General features: G+C 45.0%; 1 protein-coding gene across 1 annotated transcript in view; it reads right to left on the bottom strand.

Annotated features, from left to right (window-relative positions):
* Positions 1–19,531, bottom strand: part of LOC147124270 (A disintegrin and metalloproteinase with thrombospondin motifs 19-like) — a 719,202-nt gene that overhangs the window by 18,166 nt on the left and 681,505 nt on the right. Inside the window, exon 22 of the mRNA XM_085984458.1 lies at positions 444–621. Coding sequence (XP_085840584.1) covers positions 444–621 — 178 coding nt within the window. The remainder of the gene's footprint in view (positions 1–443; positions 622–19,531) is intronic.

Raw genomic sequence — 19,531 nt, 5'->3', positions numbered from 1 at the left:
GTAATGTGTTTTGGGACATCCTGAGGCTGTGAAAGGCGCTATATAAAATGCAAGTTCTTTTCTTTTAAAATAAATGGTACCACGTGTCAGAAAAATTGGCATTTATTTATCAGATCTCTTAGAAAGAAAGACTTGCATTTATATAGTGCCTTTCACGACCACCAGACGTCCCAAAGTGCTTTATAGCCAATGAAGTACTTTTTGAAGTGTAGGCACTGTTGTAATGTAGGTTATCCCTTAGAGATAGCCAAAAGTGCTTCACATACAACAAATTACTCTTGAAGTGCAGCGATTGACAGATATAGCACCCAGTTTGCATACAGCAAGCTCAGGAAAGAAAATTCAGCTGAAAAGCTTGTACTATGTCCTTCACTCTACTTCACAAAATGAAATCCTTAAACTGACAATTGAGATAAATGAATAGCTGGGATGTTGCTACGTACCTAGTCTGGGTGATGTGATAGTGTTCACATTGACTTTTTCATTGCAGGGCTTTAAATGGCAGGGCCTATAGGCTGCAGGCTTTTCTGATGGGAAACAATCATTTCCATGTCTTCCTGTCACTTTGTGCATACACTGGATTACTCGTGATTGCATTCCTTTTCCGCAGGTAACGGAACACTGTAGGTAAAGACACATGTTGTTAGAACATAACCCTTTCAGTACTTGAATGCTTCTTTTCAGTGTTATGTTATTGTGAGGAGTGACACTATTGGAGACAAACATTTTCACTTTTGTTTCTGATGACAGTGTGGTGAGTGCGTAGATCGAGCCTGCTTTAACAACTGTGCTGTTTGTAGAATCATGAGAATGTTTGTGGTTGATATGAATGATGAACAAAGAACATGATAATTATTTATACACTTTAAAAGGGTGAAAAATGAAGTGTAAGCAATATGTCATATTTATGTGCACCGAGTGACTGGATGGTTCCGGGGCTTACACACTGGCCTTTCACCTATGGGGCCTGAGTGTGAATCAAGGCCTGACAAATGGGATGAAAGTCTGTGAGCTCCAAATGTTCTACATCAAGTAGGTTTGGGTAATCTCAATTCAATGATACTAAATGGCAATCACACTTGGAGAGGACATAAAATGGCTGCTGTTGAAAATGTCATATTAATACAGCGGGGGTGGGGGGGGAGGTGCTCTTCTAAGATTGCGGCCCAGACATAATGTTGGAACAGGGATGGGGAATATTTAATCTGCATCTAACTGTGCTGTACCTGAACTGGGAGTGTTTTATTTAAAATGGAGCAACATCCTTTACGCGTACACAAACACACACAAATAATATTTAGCATTACTTGGCTTACTTAAAAAGTCCAATTACATTTCTGTAAAATTTCAGTTTTCAGTTTGCTCATTGGCTCAGTGAGTTTATCCAATGAGTTGACTACATTGTACAGCCTAGGAAGGTCCCAGGTTTGATCTCTAGTTTGTGCTGAGTTGGCTGACCTCAGCCATGGTAGCAGGAAAGGTAGTCCAAGAACTGACGAGGACAAATTGCTCAGTGTTCCCACTCAAGATTACTCTCTAGCAAACCCATGTTAAATAGTGCAGAAGTAGAGATTTCAGATGAGGACAAGATTGAACTTTGGTTGTCTCCTCCCACCCCCCCCCCCCAACAATGTGGGGAAATAACTTAACATTCACCATCACACCTCACATGAATAATGAGGTGATAGCCAAGTAAAATTGTACACCAGCAAGGAGTCAGCAGTGGAGGGGGAGGAGGGACAAACAGTGAAATGAAACAGCTTTAATACTAGAATGTATTTTAGGAATAAAATATTGATTCACTCACTCCACTGTCATGCTGGCTACAACTAAATATATATTTGATATACCGTGAATGCAATGGAATTGTGATAAGTGTTTACCTGATGAAAGCATAACATTCCAAAGTGAATTGCATTCAGTCAACAACAACAACTTGCATTTATATAGCACCTTTAACATAGTAAAACGTCCCAAGGCGCTGCACAAGATTATTATAAGACAAAAATTAATTTGACACCAAGCCACATAAGGATAAATTAGGGCAGGTGACCAAAAGCTTGGTCAAAGAGGTAGGTTTTAAGGAGCGTCTTAAAGGAGGAGAGAGAGGTAGAGAGGTTTAGACAGGGAATTCCAGAGCTTAGGGCCTAGGCAACAGAAGGCACGGCCACCAATGGTTGAGCGATTATAATCAGGGATGCTCGGGAGGACAGAATTAGAGGAGCGCAGATATCTCGGGGGGTTGTGGGGCTGAAAGAGATTACAGAAATAAGGAGGGGCGAGGCCATGGAGAGATTTGAAAACAAGGATGAGAATTTTGAAATCGAGGCGCTGCTTAACCGGGAGTCAATGTAGGTCAGCGAGCACAGGGGTGATGGGTGAACGGGACTTGGTGCGAGTTAGGACACTGGCAGCCGAGTTCTGGATGACCTCAAGTTTACGTAGGGTAGAATGTGGGAGGCCAGCCAGGAGTGCATTGGAATAGTCAAGTCTAGAGGTAACAAAGGCATGGGTGAGGGTTTCAGCAGCAGATGAGCTGAGGCAAGGGCGGAGACGGGTGATGTTACAGAGGCGGAAATAGGCGGTCTTTGTTATGCTGCGCATGATACCGGCTACCAACCATAGAGCACATATACCAGAAACGCTGTTTACGGAGGTCACGGACCATCATCAAAGACCTTACCCACCCCAGCCACAGTCTGTTCGCCCCCCTGCCATCTGGGAGACGCTACAGATGCATTCGCACCCGAACGACCAGATTTAGGAACAGCTTCTTTCCCAGGGCTGTCATCCTACTGAACTCCACAAATAAACTCTAAAGCCTGCACATCTGCCAATGCACTTTATTATGTTTATGTTAATGTATTACAAGCCAAATGAATGTTGAATGTTTAAATGTCTTAATCTAATTGTACACTCTCGGGAGCCGCAAGCCTACATTTCGTTGTACTGCACTTGTGCACTAACAATGACAATAAAGTTGATTATTATTATTATTATACAAGTCACATGTTACAAGAACAATGCTAATCAAAGTTTAACATTTTTGTGATAAATGTGTTATGGATTAAACACATGCTGCATGGTGTAGCAATGAGCTTCAGATGTTTTATACCTGGCTGTGTTGACTGAGTTAATTTCAGCCAGGGCTCCAATTGGAGCACCACAGTTGGCTTCAACACTCTGGGGCTTGGGAGGGGGAAAGAATCAGAAGGGATTAACATTGCTGCCAATGGACCCCTGCTGGATAGTAAGTGTTTACAAATATGGGTTAAGGGGAGGTTTCGGCTCACCTGTAACACTCACACCTGGGTTCCGCTCGGTTGCGTTGTTTTTTTTCGGTGAAACCAGTGCAAAAGATCGTGGAATTTTAAGCACAAATTACGTTCGGCGCAAATCGAGTTTCTGTGATCTTTTGCGCTAGTTTAAAAAACATCGCGCTGGAAGCCGGTGCTGCCCACAAAACTGGTCACGCCCCCATATCGAATTGATCATCGTGAGTTACCGCTAATTGCGTGCGTTTGTGCCAATTATGTGCTAAAACATTGCCTGATTGCGCTGGTTCACGGCAGATTTTACGTTTGGTGATATGCAAATGAGTTTGAGTGGAAACTGCAGGAAAAGAAACATTTCCCAAAACTAGTGCAGTTTTGGGCGCAATTTGCACCCGGATCACCGATTGCGCCCAAAGCGGAAAATCTACCCCTAGGTACCTGTGACACTGCACTCCAACATAATCCAGCAGCTTTAGGAGAGAAGGGGAAAAAAGGGGAGTAAAAATGAAAGAAAAATCTTGTTATGCTTTGATCAGGAGAATTCTGGCACACAAAAACAGTTGTCAAAGTTACTTGTTAATATTTTGAAATTGTAATCCAAATGCACCATTAAAATAGAAACGGTTTCATTACAGATATTTATAGTGATCAGGTAAATGCTTATTGCAATTCCACTGTATTCACAATATCAGGTATAAAATTAATTTGGATTTCATATGGTTATACATTTTGATTTGGCCCTGGAAAAAGTTGAAAAACAATTTACGGAAAATGTCTTCTGGAAAAAGATCTCAAATTACTAAACTCCAATTGTTAATCAAGTCTAAATTGCGTGGTGTAATTTGCCTTTCAGTTAATTGGATTATTCAAAATGAAGACAGTAAAATGCCATTTAAATTTGTAACAGTTAATGTTGAGGAACGCTTTGATGTTTTTGCCAAGTGGGGAATGTAACACCAGGTTCACATTTAATACATTTTCTACATTACAACAGTGACTACACTTCAAAAAGTACTTCGTTGGCTGTAAAGCGCTTTGGGATGTCCAGTGATCATGAAAGTCACTATATAAATGTAAGTATTTATTTCTTTTAGTTATATTTGCCATCTGAATTTTTGTCAGATATATCAGTGAAGGCTGAACTAGTACCATCAGATTATATAGATTTGTGATTGTGTAGCTCCAACAATTTAGTAGTGGGATGGGTATTTGCTTTTAGTTGTAATAAAGCTGGATCATAGAACGCAGGTACATAGAAGTTACAACAGAGTCAGGGCATTTAGCCCAACGACTCCATGCCAGCGTTTATTGCTTAAGATAAAAAATCACGGGATTGGGGGTAATATTCTGGCATGGATAGAGGATTGGCTATCTAACAGAAGGCAGAGAGTTGGGATAAATGGTTCATTCTCAGAATGGCAATCAGTAACTAGTGGTGTTCCGCAGGGGTCGGTGCTGGGTCCCCAACTCTTTACAATCTATATTAATGATTTGGAGGAGGGAACCGAGTGTAACATATCAAAGTTTGCAGATGATACTAAGATGGGAGGGAAAGTAGTGAGTGAGGAGGACATAAAAAACCTGCAAGGGGACATAGACAGGCTAAGTAAGTGGGCAGAGATTTGGCAGATGGAATACAATACTGGAAAGTGTGAGGTTATGCACTTTGGCAGGAAAAATCGTAGAGCAAGCTATTATCTTAATGGCAAGAAACTGGAAAGTACTGAAGTACAAAGGGATCTGGGGGTCCTGGTGCACGAAACTCAAAAGGTTAGTATGCAGGTGCAGCAAGTGATTAAGAAGGCCAATGGAATGTTGGCTTTCATTGCTAGGGGGATAGAATATAAAAATAGGGAGGTATTGCTTCAGTTGCACAAGGTATTGGTGAGACCGCACCTGGAATACTGCATACAGTTTTGGTGTCCATACTTAAGAAAAGACATACTTGCTCTCGAGTCAGTGCAAAGAAGGTTCAGTAGGTTAATCCCGGGGATGAGGGGATGGACATATGAGGAGAGGTTGAGTAGATTGGGACTCTACTCATTGGAGTTCAGAAGAATGAGAGGCGATCTTATTGAAACATATAAGATTGTGAAGGGGTTGGATCGGGTGGATGCGGGGAGGATGTTCCCGATGATGGGTGAAACTAGAACTAGGGGGCATAGTCTTAGAATAAGGGGCTGCTCTTTCAAAACTGAGATGAGGAGGAACTACTTCACTCAGAGGGTGGTAGGTCCATGGAATATGCTGCCCCAAAAAGCTGTAGAAGCTACATCATTACATAAATTTAAAACAGAAATAGACAGTTTCCTAGAAGTAAAGGGAATTAAGGGTTACGGGGAGCGGGCAGGAATTTGGACATGAGTCTAGGTTCGGATCGGACATGGCCCTGTGGGTAGCAGAGCGGGCCCAGGGGCCGTGTAGCCTGATCCTGCTCCTATTTCATGTGTCTAATTCTGTTAGATTCAGGAGATGGTTCTGTGATAGTAGATTGGCGGTTAGGATCAGATCAGCCATGATCTTATTAAATGGCGGAGCAGGCTCGAGGGGACGATTGGCCTACTCCTGCTCCTATTTCTTATGTTATGTTCTTATGTTTACCCTCCACGTGAGCAAAGAGTTGCAATCACATTTACTCATCCTGTTCCCATATCACTTCAACTCTTTATCCGTTTATCCAATCTAATAATCTTGAATCTTGACATCGGGGTCGATTTTCAGTGTGCCGTGGAGTTGGGATTGGAGGCGTGCGGGAGGTTAAATTCCCGAATTCAGGGGTCCCGACACCATCCTGCCCAAAACCCGCCTCCATGTAAGTTTCAAAGGAGGCGGGTACCCGCCCCGCACTGGGACCCGCCACCCGAGGCGGGAAGGGGTTAGTGCCAATTAACTGCCTGTTAACAGGTAGTTAACAGGCAGTTTTTAGCCTAATCCCTATTTTGAAGGTTGTCGTGTAGGATTCCCAACGGCTCCAAACCACGCCAAGTTAGAGGAGTCTGGCCGTCGGGTTGAAGGACTTGGAGGGGTCAAGATCTCAGTGTTCAGGTGAGTGATGGGTGCATGAGTGCAAAGGTATGTGTGTTTGGTGTGTCTAAAGTGTGTAAAGAAGTTTAAATTACCTGTACTTACCTTTACAGCCTTCCTTCCTCTCGGTTTCGGGAGTCCATCATTCAGCTGGCACAGAAAGCAGAATGGCTGCGATCTGTCAAAAGTGACAGCCTGCAGCTTTCAGTGCCGGTGAGCTTTCCAACTGAGTCTGCATAGAAGGACTCAGGTTAGAAGTAAGACTGTCAGTGTTTGACAGCTTCAAACAGCCGTGAAACACTGATATTTATCTGTCAACACGTCTTGACTGATGAAATCTCAGTCTGTGACGTCACCTGTTGCCGGGTGGCGCTTAATTGGCCTGCTGAGCCCGCTGGGCAGGCTGAACACGGTCAATCAAGTTAAAATCGCGTGGATTGGCCGCATCTCGATGGAGGCGGGACTACAACCCCGAAAGTTGTAGAAAGTTGTAGTCCCGCCTCCTTAGCGAGTTCTGAATGAAAATCCAGCCCATCATTTCTGCCTTAACCGTGGAAGTGAATTCTACATCCTCACAAACCTGTAAAGAAGTTTCTCCTGCCCTCTGTTCTAAATCTCTTGCATAAGAATGGGGTATTTCTCAGCCCTTTAAACCAGCCTACCCTTAAAATTTTCACATGGATCCTTCTGTGACTCAGCTTAAATGGGAGTAATTTTACAATCTTCACATTATACTGTATGCTTCATTAATTTACTCCCAATATCTTCTGACTGTGAGAAATTAATCACTAACTGCATATAATGACAATGATATTTTGCCATGTAAGAGAGCATTTATAAAGGATTCCTTCTGTGTGTAGAAGGTATACTTCATAATCTTGGTTAACAGGATTGGAAGGTGGGTGATGTGATAGTCTAATCTATGGAGAAGGTAAGTACTGCAGCTGTGAAAAGCCTTTTTCATTAGAACACAGGTGATTGTCTCTCTCAAATCACGTAAGTGTGTTCACATGACCATTTTGTCTTTTTTACCTTCGGAAGCACAAGTGATGAACTTCAGAGCTGTATTTACCCACTGAAAATACCTGCTGTGTGCTTTTTGCATAAGATAAACATTACTGCAATAACTGAGACAAAGATATCAATGAGAAATAATGGTAACAACCACCTGCATTTATATAGCGAGTTTAACATAGTATAACATCCCATGGCACTTCACAGGAGCATAATCAGACAAAAATTGACACCAAGCCAAAGAGGGAGACATTCGGCCGGATTTTGCTCTCAGCGTTTGTTACACTTGCATTTGCCCACAGACATTTTATCGACTTTTGCAGGCAAGTTCCTGTCAGCCAATTATCCAAAAAGCACAGCACCCTCTACAGAGCATTGGGACCTGTGTATCCCCTTAACCAGACTGATGAATCGTTAATGAGCAGCGCATAGTCTGAATCAGGAAGTGTCAGTTGGAATATTGAATTCAATGTCAAATCACTCATAGAAAACAAAATAACGAGAGGGAAAGAAATATTGGATTAAGAGAGAGAGATAAAAGAGACAGAAAGTAAAAAAAAAGTTTTAAATTAAAAAAAAAATCTCCAACAATAATTAAAAGCTGAAGGAATGAGACTCCACACTTGTAAAAGTAAATTTTCAGTGCCAAAGAGGTTGTTTGGCAGAAATTAAGACTTACTATGCTGTTAAATGGGTCCTTAGACTGGAATGGACAAACACTAACTTTTTGGCAAGTTTAGTCTGTATCTATGAGGTAAGTACAGCAACTTCACGCCGTTCAATCCATTTGAATGGTGAGTCAGACGGCAAGATATCGTTATAGTGCAGCTTTTGAAGGAACAGCGCATATTGGACAGCATGTGTGGTCGCCGGAAGTTACTGTCCGATTTGCACATAAATAGCAATGAGCGCTGTTAGCCTCATCATTATTTTTACAGAAAAATCTGGCCCAAAAACTTGGTCAGAGAGGTAGTTTTAAGCAGCATCTTAAAGGAGGAGCGAATGGTGGAGAGGGGATTCCAGAGCTTAGGGCCGAGGTAGCTGAAGGCACAGTAAGAACAATGTTGCAACAGTTAAAAGCAAAATTTCTAAAAGAATACATACTAAGAGTGAAATACACGACCAAAAGAGATATGGAGTATAACAAATCGGCAAGGAACAGAATCCCGGCTCTAGGTCCATGCAGAAGGAGAATGTGTGGTATATGTAAAGAAAGAAAGAACTTGCATTTATATAGTGCCTTTCACAACCTCAGGACGTCCCGAAGTGCTTTACAGCCAATAAAACTTTTTGAAGTCACTGCTGTAACGTAGAAAATGCGGCAGCCAATTTGTGCACAGCAAGCTCCCACAAACAGCAAAGAATTAAATGAGCAGATCATTTGTTTTAGATGTTGGTTGAGGGATAAATGTTGGCCAGGATACCAGGAGAACGCCCCAGCTCTTCTTCAGATTGTGCCATGGGATCTTTAATGTTCATCTGAGTGCTGGATAGAGCCTCGGTTTAACGCCTCATCTAAAAATGGCACTTCCAACAGTGTAGCATTCCCTCAGTACCGCACTGAAGTGCCAGCCTAGATTATGTGCTCAAATCTCTGGAGTGGGACTTAAATCCATGACCTTCTGAATCAGAGGCGAGAGTGCTACCGTCTGAGGCAAGGCTGACACCTTGGATGAGTAGGATGAGTATCTTGTGTGGAAGATTTTTTTTTGAAAACCAAGGATAACTACATGTAAGAGCCATAAAAGCTTAAGGAAATACTTTAAAATAGTGGCTAAATGGCATAATACAGTTAATTTACCTGACCGACTTATTGTATTAAGAAACCCCCTATTTTCTTGCTCCAGTAGTATAGTCCGACACCCGCTTCATTCTTGCCACAATGGAACAGTCCCTAAGCCACACATGGGTGCAGCCATTTTACAGTTTAAACTGCACGTGGTGAAAGAGGCAGAAGCTGTGAGGTTTGGAGCAGTACAGTTTTTGACCGTGTTCGTTTATACGTGTTTGCTTTGTAATTCCGTTTGTTAAGTGTTATAGTAAACAGTTTAAAAGACAAAGCTACGTTTGGGAACGTTTTATTTCGACACGCGTCTACTCGTTGTTAAAGGCCCCACAGCTCAGTGGCCTGCCTGTTTGGAAACTAAGAAGCGCCACTACATTAGTCAAAAACTTGCTCCCTAAGAAGGAAGGGACGGAATCGTCGGCGAACGTATACATGAATGGTCATGGAGCCAGACGACAATATAAGAAAGCGAAGGTACAGTGACTGTTACTTGCTTTGTTCATTCTATTGAGAAGCTAAATAAGAGCTGCGGGTAAAATGGCCGAGGCCTTACGGAGCCAGGAGCTTCCATCAGCCAGAAAGATTGCTGGCCAAAAGGGGGAAATAAAGCTCACCCCAAAGGCAATGGAAGAGAAGTTACATAGAAGCATAGGTGCAAGGAAGGCTAAATTAGCTCAGATAACTGGAAAAATGAAGATAATTGATCGTCTCATGGAAGATAATGCTAATATTAAGAAAGCTGAAGACAGTGGCCTAGAAATTCAGTGACCTTAGCGCCGATTTTGCGGCGCTAGAGGGCCTAGCGCTGCAATTGGCGCCGGCGCCTAAATTGCCTGGGGCCCTTCCGCCGCGGTAGACCGGTAGCGCTGCGCCGGCACCGATGACGTCATCGGTGTGCGCAGCGTCCCGGTTGCCATGGTAACCCGCCCGAACTGGGAAATTGACTTGCGGCCGCCTCGCCCGTGGCAGCCGCAAGCAACGTTCTGGCAGAGGTGCCTTGCACAAGTTTGCGCCGGCGCATTAAAGGCCCCGCGGCGGCCGGCCGCTTTCCCGCCGCCCGCCTGGCCGCAGCTCACTCCCCGGACTTCCCCCCCCCCCCCCCCCCCGGAACAGAAGCAAGCCCGGCACTTGTCCGAGGTGCCGGGCTCATTTTTAATAAGATTATCGCGGGCCGCGGCCGGGTGCAGGCAGCTCCTCCTTAAGGGAAGGAGGAGGCCTGCACTTCCCGAACCTGCCGCACCGCAGCGGGCGCCGCAGCGCCGGAATAGCGCCGAAATTCAGCGCATAGCGCCAGTTTTCAGGCGCTAACAGCTTTCAGCAGCGCCGGCAGCCGTTTGGGCGCAGAAGTAGTGAATTTTTGGCCCGACCAGCGCGACTTAGCTCCGGCACTAACTTCCGGCGCTAAAGCCGTTGCTGCGCCAAAACCCAATTTCTAGGCCATAATGTATTACGATTTCTCCAAGCTGCATGAAGAATTTAATGTACTCAATGAAGATGTATTAGCACTTCTGTCTGAAGAAGAGGGAAACGATGATCAGCACAACTGGTTTGATCTTAAATCAACCAGCATTAAGGACTATATCAAGGCCACGGAACAGTGGATTTTAAAGATTCGTCAAGATGCTGATACAGCAGAGAAAGATAAAGTTGACGATGAAGTCGGACCAGACGATAGCATTTCAGAGACTTCCGCCAGACCGAGCAAAAGTCGAAAAGAAGGTAGCTCTGTTTCTGGACGCAGGTCAGTCGCTTCCACCACAAGCTCGTCGCGACGCATGAGAGCGGAGGCTGAACGGGCGGCGTTGATGGCGCGCGCAGCATCTTTAGCGGAGAAGCAAGCTCTTGAATGGGAAGAGGCCCGACTGCAGGTCCAAGAGGCCCAACTGCAGGCCCAACGGGCCCAGGTGCAGGCAAAGAAAGAACAGCTGGAGGTAAAAACAGCTATCGAGGTCTCAGACGCCAGGTTGAGTGCGTACGAAGATTATGAAGGCTCACGGGATGGCGGGAGCCACTGCCAGTCAACGTTGTCACATAGAGTTGGATCCAGGGCACCTTCAAGAGTTACAACAGAGCCCGAAGGCAATCCCCTGGCATTACAGCGTGGAAGAGTGGCCTCTCCACTAACAGGAGCACGTGATGCTACCCCAGACGGTCTAGACTAGACCCTGCTGATGACCACCAGAGGCCTGAAGACACAGGGAGAAGCCTATACCGAGTGATGCAACGTCAGAACGAAATTACAGAGATGCTTGTAAAACAACAGAATCTGTTTTGACTCCCTCAAAGAGACATACCAGTGTTCCAAGGCGACCCACTCAAGTATAAGCCCTTCATCAGATCCTTTGAACAAGCCATTGACTCCAAAACAGAGAGCAGCAGTGATAAGTTGTACTACCTGGGACAGTACACCAGTGGTAAACCACAAGACCTGGTCAGAAGCTGTGAACACATGAGACCGGACCGGGGATACATAGAAGCCAGGAAGTTGCTGCAGGAGCACTATGGTAACGAGCTGAAGATAGCCACTGCATATATTGAAAAGGCTACCAAGTGGCCACAGATCAGATCGGAGGACGGAGAGGCATTGAACGCATACGTTCTTTTCCTCATAGGATGTCGCAACACCATGGAGGATGTTGAATTCATGGAAGAGATGGACAATCCTACGACTATGAGAATCATCATCTCTAAGCTTCCTTACAGGATGAGAGAACAATGGAGAAGAACAGCCTTTGAGATAATGGAGAGACGGAAAAGTAGAGCCAGGTTTGCAGACTTAGTGAATTTCATAGACAAACAGGCTAAAATTGCTAGGGACCCATTGTTTGGAAACATCCAGGATGTCAGCCCGACTACTGATGGAAGAGTGAAAGCCAAGCCTGTTGAATCAAAGACTCTCAGGAAAGGTGGTTCCAGGGGAAGCAGCTTTGCAACTATCGTCACTCAGGCCGAGGAAGAAAGGCCCCAGAACTCCTCTACCAAAAGGAGCAGCACAGGGACGTCTGCTGATGCCTTTCAGAAGCCATGCTTATTCTGCCAGAAGAATCATACATGGATTTCTGCAGCGACATCAAAGCACAGCCACATAAGGACAGAATCGAATTCCTGAAGTGCAACGGCCTATGTTTTGGATGTCTCTCTCAGGGGCACCTGAGTAGAAACTGTAAGCAAAGAACAACATGCAGAGAGTGCACTTGGAAACATCCCAGTCTGCTGCATATCCAGAAAGAAGAACAAGTCCCTAAGAAGAGTGAAGAAAACAATACCGACGAGACGGTTGTTTCAAGTGCTCTGGTGTCGCTAGAACCAGAGACTTGTGGACTTACTGGGGCCGGTGACAGTGATTGTATTCTTGCCATCGTACCAGTAAGGATCAAGTCTAAGAGGAGTGAGAAGCTTGTGGAGACTTACGCCTTCATGGATCCAGGTAGTTCAGCAACGTTCTGCACAGAATCACTCATGCGACAGCTGAACGTTAGAGGCAGAAGAACAGAAATCCTATTACGCACCATGGGTCATGAGAAGGCAATGCAAAGTTATATCCTGTCAGACCTAGAAGTGTGTGGACTTGAAGAGAAGGACTTCATAGACCTGCCTAATGTTTTCACACAGAGGGAGATTCCTGTTAGAATAGGGAACCTAGCCCTGCAGAAGGATGTGGATAGATGGCCTTACCTAGAAAAGGTGCGTCTCCCATACATTGAAGCAGAAATTGGCCTATTAATTGGAACCAATGCCTACAAAACTATGGAGCCATGGCAGGTGATAAACAGCAAGGATGACGGACCCTACGCCGTCAGGACAGCCCTTGGATGGGTAGTCAATGGACCGGTAAGGAGAGATGATGGCAACAAGTCGAACAAGGAGGAACGACAAAATGTCACAGTTAATCGCATCTCGATCGCAAGCATTGAAGAGCTGTTGATACAGCAGTTCAACGCAGACTTCTCAGAACGCAGCTGTGAGGAAAAGACAGAGATGTCACAAGAAGACCATCAGTTCATGGATTTGATGACAAGGTCTACACAGTTCATTGATGGCCACTATCACATTGGTTTGCCACTGAGAAGACAGACCGCGAAGATGCCGAACAATCGCTGCATAGCAGAGCAACGCGCCATCAGTCTAAAGAGAAAGCTGAACAAGAACCCTGACTTTCACGAAGACTACAAAGACTTCATGAGAAACATCATAGCGAAAGGCTATGCTGTAAAAGTGCCCGAAGAACAGTTGAACAGAGACGATGGAAGGGTCTGGTACATTCCTCATCACGGGGTGTATCACCCAAAGAAGAAAAAGATCCGTGTAGTGTTTGACTGCGCCGCCTCATTCAAAGGAACTTCACTGAATGACCAGCTGCTTCAAGGTCCTGATCTTACTAATACCCTCATTGGCGTCTTGACTAGGTTTAGACAAGAGCTCGTTGCCATGATGGCAGACATAGAATCAATGTTCTACCAAGTCAGAATCCCTGATGAAGATGCTGATCTTCTGCGTTTCCTTTGGTGGCCAGATGGCGACGTTAGTCAAGCGATGGTGGAATGTAGAATGGCCGTACACTTGTTTGGAGCCACATCATCTCCCAGCTGTGCAAGCTACGCTCTCAGAAAAACTGCAGAAGATGGCAAAGGCAAAGCACCATCAGAGGCCGTGGAGACAATCTTCAGAAACTTTTATGTCGATGACTGTCTGAAGTCCGTGTCAACAGAAGACGATGCCATCGCACTGTCAAGAGACCTTAGAACTCTGTGTTCGAATGGAGGATTCCATCTGACTAAGTGGATAAGCAACAGCAGAGCAGTTCTAGCTTCTATCCCAGAAAAGGAAAGAGCCACTGAAGTCAAAGATCTGGACCTGAGCCACGATGTCCTTCCTATCGAGAGAGCTCTTGGTGTACAATGGTGCATCGAGTCAGACACGTTCAACTTCAGGATAATGGTGAACGAAAGACCATCCACAAGACGAGGGATTCTCTCCGTGGTCAGTTCCATCTATGACCCTCTCGGATTCCTGGCACCACTCATTCTGCCGGTGAAGCTGATGCTACGAGAGCTGTGTAGAGACAAGAGAGGATGGGATGAAGATATCCCAGAAGGTCAAGCTCAGAGATGGCACAGATGGCTGACAGATTTGCAACAACTTTCTAGCTTCAACGTCAGTAGATGCATCAAGCCCGCGAGTTTTGGAGTTACAAGGACGGCTCAACTACATCATTTCTCGGACGCCAGTGAGGACGGCTATGGCACGGCTACTTACCTCTTGCTGACAAATCAACAGGGCCAGAAACATTGTGCCTTCCTCATGGGGAAATCCAGGGTGGCTCCGCTGAAGCAGGTCACCATCCCGAGACTGGAATTGACGGCAGCGGTTGTTGCAGTTAAAGTTGACCAGGTGATGCGTAAAGAGTTACAGCTCCCATTAGAAGAATCTGTCTTCTGGACGGATAGCACGACGGTGCTGAAGTATATAGAGAATGAGAAGATACGCTTCAAGACCTTCGTAGCAAACAGAATCTCATCCATTAGAGAAGCTACACAACCATCTCAATGGAGGTATGTAAACACCTCATTAAACCCAGCAGATCAAGCCTCACGGGGATTGAAGGCTGAAAACTTCACGAGGAGCGAAACTTGGATACAAGGCCCAAGTTATCTGCTGGAAACAGAGAGATCATGGCCAGAAAGACCAGATATGCCAAGTCAGATTGCTGAAGACGACGTCGAAGTCAAGAGATCAGTCACAGTAAATCTCAAATACGAAAGAGAACTTCGACACAGTGAACAAGCTTGTTAACCATTTCTCAGGATGGCACCAGTTGAGGAAAGCAGTTGCATGGTTTCTAAGGTTGAAAGAGTTGCTGCTACACCTGAGCGGTAAGAGAAAAGAGTACCGAGCCACTATCAGTCAGTCTGAAAGTAACCCTGATAAGCAGAGAATGCTTCTACAGCAGTACATGCATCAGCACAAGACCACATTGGGCAAGAATTCATTGACCGTGGAGGATTTGGCCAAGGCTGAGAAGGAGATAGTTCGCTTCAGTCAAAGACAAAGATACCCAGAAGAAATCGAAGCTCTACAGCGAAATACTCCAATCAAGAAAGGTAGTCATATCTACAAGCTGGACCCTACACTGCAAGATGGAGTACTGAGGGTGGGAGGGAGACTAAACAAATCTGCTATGCCAGAGGAGGCCAAGCATCCTGCTATCCTTTCTAAGGACCTCCGGGTTGCTACACTCATTCTTCAGCATATACACCAGAGTATTGGACACAGTGGGAGGAATCACGTGCTTGCGAAGCTAAGACAAAGATACTGGATTCCAGGAGCTAATTCCGTAATAAGAAAAATACTCTCTGAATGCATTGTTTGCAGACGGTTACACGACCCTGGAAAGACCGATCACAAAGCTCTGCCTGCTACAAGAAGTAGCGTGAAAGGTTCCTGAACGAAAAAAGTGGACATTTATATTGTAAATATGTTGAACTCATTAGTTTATGACTCTTAAGAATGTTTGAGTAATTGATATGCTTCATGTGCCTAGTCAATTAGGGGCCGGAATGTAAGAGCCATAAAAGCTTAAGGAAATACTTTAAAATAGTGGCTAAATGGCATAATACAGTTAATTTACCTGACCGACTTATTGTATTAAGAAACCCCCTATTTTCTTGCTCCAGTAGTATAGTCCGACACCCCCTTCATTCTTGCCACAATGGAACAGTCCCTAAGCCACACATGGGTGCAGCCATTTTACAGTTTAAACTGCACGTGGTGAAAGAGGCAGAAGCTGTGAGGTTTGGAGCAGTACAGTTTTTGACCGTGTTCGTTTATACGTGTTTGCTTTGTAATTCCGTTTGTTAAGTGTTATAGTAAACAGTTTAAAAGACAAAGCTACGTTTGGGAACGTTTTATTTCGACACGCGTCTACTCGTTGTTAAAGGCCCCACAGCTCAGTGGCCTGCCTGTTTGGAAACTAAGAAGCGCCACTACACTACACATTGTTTTGTTTGTTATGTTCAATGTACCACTGGCAAGATTTATGATAGTTGAAATATAAAGAAAGTTTACACATGTAGTGATTTTTCTTAATATCCAGATCAGCATAAAATGGCAGTATCTAATCTATCATGAACTTTTTTCTAACATTTGTTAATGCATTGTTGGATGGGTAGGTAGGGTCAGAGGTATGCTAAACATAAGACGAGTAATCTGCTAGCACTTTCTGTCCAGCATGTTTTATTTTTTTTTACGCTAAAATTAGCTAAGTCAACACATATAATTGTTTGATGTTAGCGGTGAGGGTGGAGGTGGCACAGGAGAGGGATTTGAGGACATGGTTGGTAGTGGAGAAATGAAGCTGGGGATTGTCAGAGGAGAGTGAGGCACGATAGCACTTAAAATGGTCCAATCAGATCTGGTGATGGATGGCTACACCAGTAGTGTGCCATATATGCTCAAATATGGGGAATACAAATGGGGACCATAGCAGGGGGAACAACCAGGATGGGAGAGTAAAGATTTTGCTGGGGACGAGGGCAACCTCCACCCTCACCAACTCCCAACTGGCCAACCTTTGGCCCTTCATTCAACATGATACCTCAGCAGCCATCAATTTATACAACCACTCCCTGACCTCCACCTTTGATGCTCTTATCCCCAGCAAAACATTCACCATCTCCCACCCTGATCGTTTCCCTTGGTATGGCAATGATTTACAACTGCACTTTCAAACTCCCAACTGCCTCGTCTTCTATTCACCACAATACTTCTGTAGCAGTCGATTTGCTCAACCACTCCCTCACCTTCACCTTTCATGCCCTCGTCCCCAGCAAAATCTTTACTCTCCCATCCTGGTTGTTCCCCCTGCTATGGTCCCCATTTTTATTCCCCATATTTGAGCATATATGGCACACAACTGGTATAGCCATCCATCACCAGATCTGATTGGACCATTTCAAGTGCTATCGTGCCTCACTCTCCTCTGACAATCCCCAGCTTCATTTCTCCACTACCAACCATGTCCTCAAATCCCTCTCCTGTGCCACCTCCACCCTCACCGCTAACATCAAATGCAAGGAGCTCACTGATTTCTTTATCACCAAGATAGAGACCATCTATTTAGCTTCTTCTGCTGCTACTCCCCTTGCCCAGCAAGGCAAACCTCTCCACAGGCAATCCCTCTGACCTAGCTCTGAATCCTTGTCTCTCTCTAGTTTCTTGCACATTTCCCCTAATGCCATCTCCGAGCTCATCTCACTCACGAGTCCTACCTCCTGCTCCCTTGACCCTAATCCTACTAAAATGCTGACCACACAAATTGCCTACCTGGTCTCCATGCTGGAAGGACAGTCCCCTTCCATTTCAAAACTGCCATAATCTCTTCCAAAAAAAAACCTACCCTCAACCCCTCTGCCCTTGCAAACAATCATCTCCCCAAAATCTTTGACCATGCCATCACCTCCCAAATCCGTGCCCATCTCTCCCGCAGCTCCCTGTTTTAATTTCTCCAATTGAGATTTTGTCCCTTTCACAGCACTGAAATGGCCCTAACCAAAGTCACAAATGATTTTCTCTATGACTGTGACCTTCATTGTCTTGCCCCTCCCTATTTCTGTAACCTCCTCCAGCCCTGCAACCCTTCCCCTGAACTCTCCACATCTCCAAATTAGGCCTCTTGTGCATCTCCCCTTTCCTGGAATTCTCTCCCTAAATCCTCTGCCTCTCAACCTCCCTTTTGTTCTTTAAGATCTTGCTTAAGACCCACCTTTTTGGTCTCCCTCTTAATATTTCCTTCTTCAGCTCAGCGTCCATTTTTCTACATTAAAATCACTATATAAATGCAAATTGTAGTTGAATTTGATATTGGGGTTGAATTTCTGTTTCTCCCACTTCTCCAGAGTTTCTGCTAATCTTCCACCAATGCTACGGCAGGAGATTGGGGAACTTGTGCGAAAATTCCAGCCCATTGTCTTTTTTTGCTGATATTAAGAAAGATAGCTGCTGGTGTGAAGTTTCTTTCAATAACATTTTGTGAAGTTGTCCAGTTTCAAAATGATAAGTTGGCAGTATTAATGCAAAGTTACTTAAAGGGGTCAACAGCCATGTTTTAAAGCAATTACTGAAAAAGTGTTTTATTTGGTAGCCCAAGTGCAGAAAGTAGCATCCTTATGCCTCTGTAATTATGATGCAGAATTTCAAAAAGCCTTTACTGCCACATGTAAGATGATTTGGTCCAGACCTGTTTTTGCAATAATTTTTTTTCCCTTTACTCCCCATTTCTCCTGGAGCCACTGACCTTTGCCAGTGGGTGCTGGCACCCCACCCAAGTGGCTTTCTCTTCATCCACGACCCTAGACAATGAATATCAGCTGACTATTCAACTGTGTGGGGATGGGAGTTAGGGAAATGGGATTGCAGCTCCGCTGGATCCTATCCCCATTAATAGTCTTTACACACACACTTATTCAGTAGGGTTTCTTGAAGCAATTTGATCTCAAAACACAAAGTCAAGGGGTGGTATGTTTGACATTGAAGTCAATGCAAATAAAAATTGGGTGAGATGTAAAATGGGCTGCCGACGGGGTCGATTTTCAGTGTGCCGTGGAGTCAGGATTGGAGGCGTGTGGGGGGTTAAATTCCCGAATTCGGGGGTCCCGACACCATCCCGCCCAAAACCCGCCTCCATGTAAGTTTCAAAGGAGGCGGGTACCCGCCCCGCACTGGGACCCGCCGACCCGAGGCGGGAAGGGATTAGTGCCAATTAACTGCCTGTTAACAGGTAGTTAACAGGCAGTTTTTAGCCTAATCCCTATTTTGAAGGTTGTCGTGTGGGATGCCCGACAGCTCCAAACCACGCCAAGTTAGAGGAGTCGGGTCGTCGGGTTGAAGGACTTGGAGGGGTCGAGATCTCGGTGTTCAGGTGAGTGATGGGTGCATGAGTGCAAACGTAAGTGTGTTTGGTGTGTCTAAAGTGTGTAAAGATGTTTAAATTACCTGTACTTACCTTTACAGCCTTCCTTCCTCTAGGTTTCGGGAGTCCATCATTCAGCCAGCACAGAAAGCAGAATGGCTGCGATCTGTCAAAAGTGACAGCCTGCAGCTTTCAGTGCCAGTGAGATTTCTAACTGAGTCTGCGTAGAAGGACTCAGGTTAGAAGTAAGACTGTCAGTGTTTGACAGCTTCAAGCAGCTGTGAAACACTGATATTTCATCTGTCAACACGTCTTGACAGATGAAATTTCAGTCTGTGACGTCACCTGTTGCCGGGTGGCCCTTAATTGGCCTGCTGGGCCCGCTGGGCGGGCTGAACACGGTTAATCAAGTTAAAATCGCGTGGATTGGCCGCATCTCGATGGAGGCGGGACTAAAACCCGAAAGTTGTAGTCCCGCCTCCTTCCCAACTTCTGAATGAAAATCCAGCCCCACCTGTTTCGCGC

The sequence above is a fragment of the Somniosus microcephalus genome, chromosome 1 (genome assembly GCF_052327205.1).
Source record: "Somniosus microcephalus isolate GS21.2 chromosome 1, FLI_Smic_1.0, whole genome shotgun sequence".
Lineage (NCBI taxonomy): Eukaryota > Metazoa > Chordata > Chondrichthyes > Squaliformes > Somniosidae > Somniosus > Somniosus microcephalus.
This window is presented reverse-complemented; position numbering and strand designations above follow the sequence as displayed.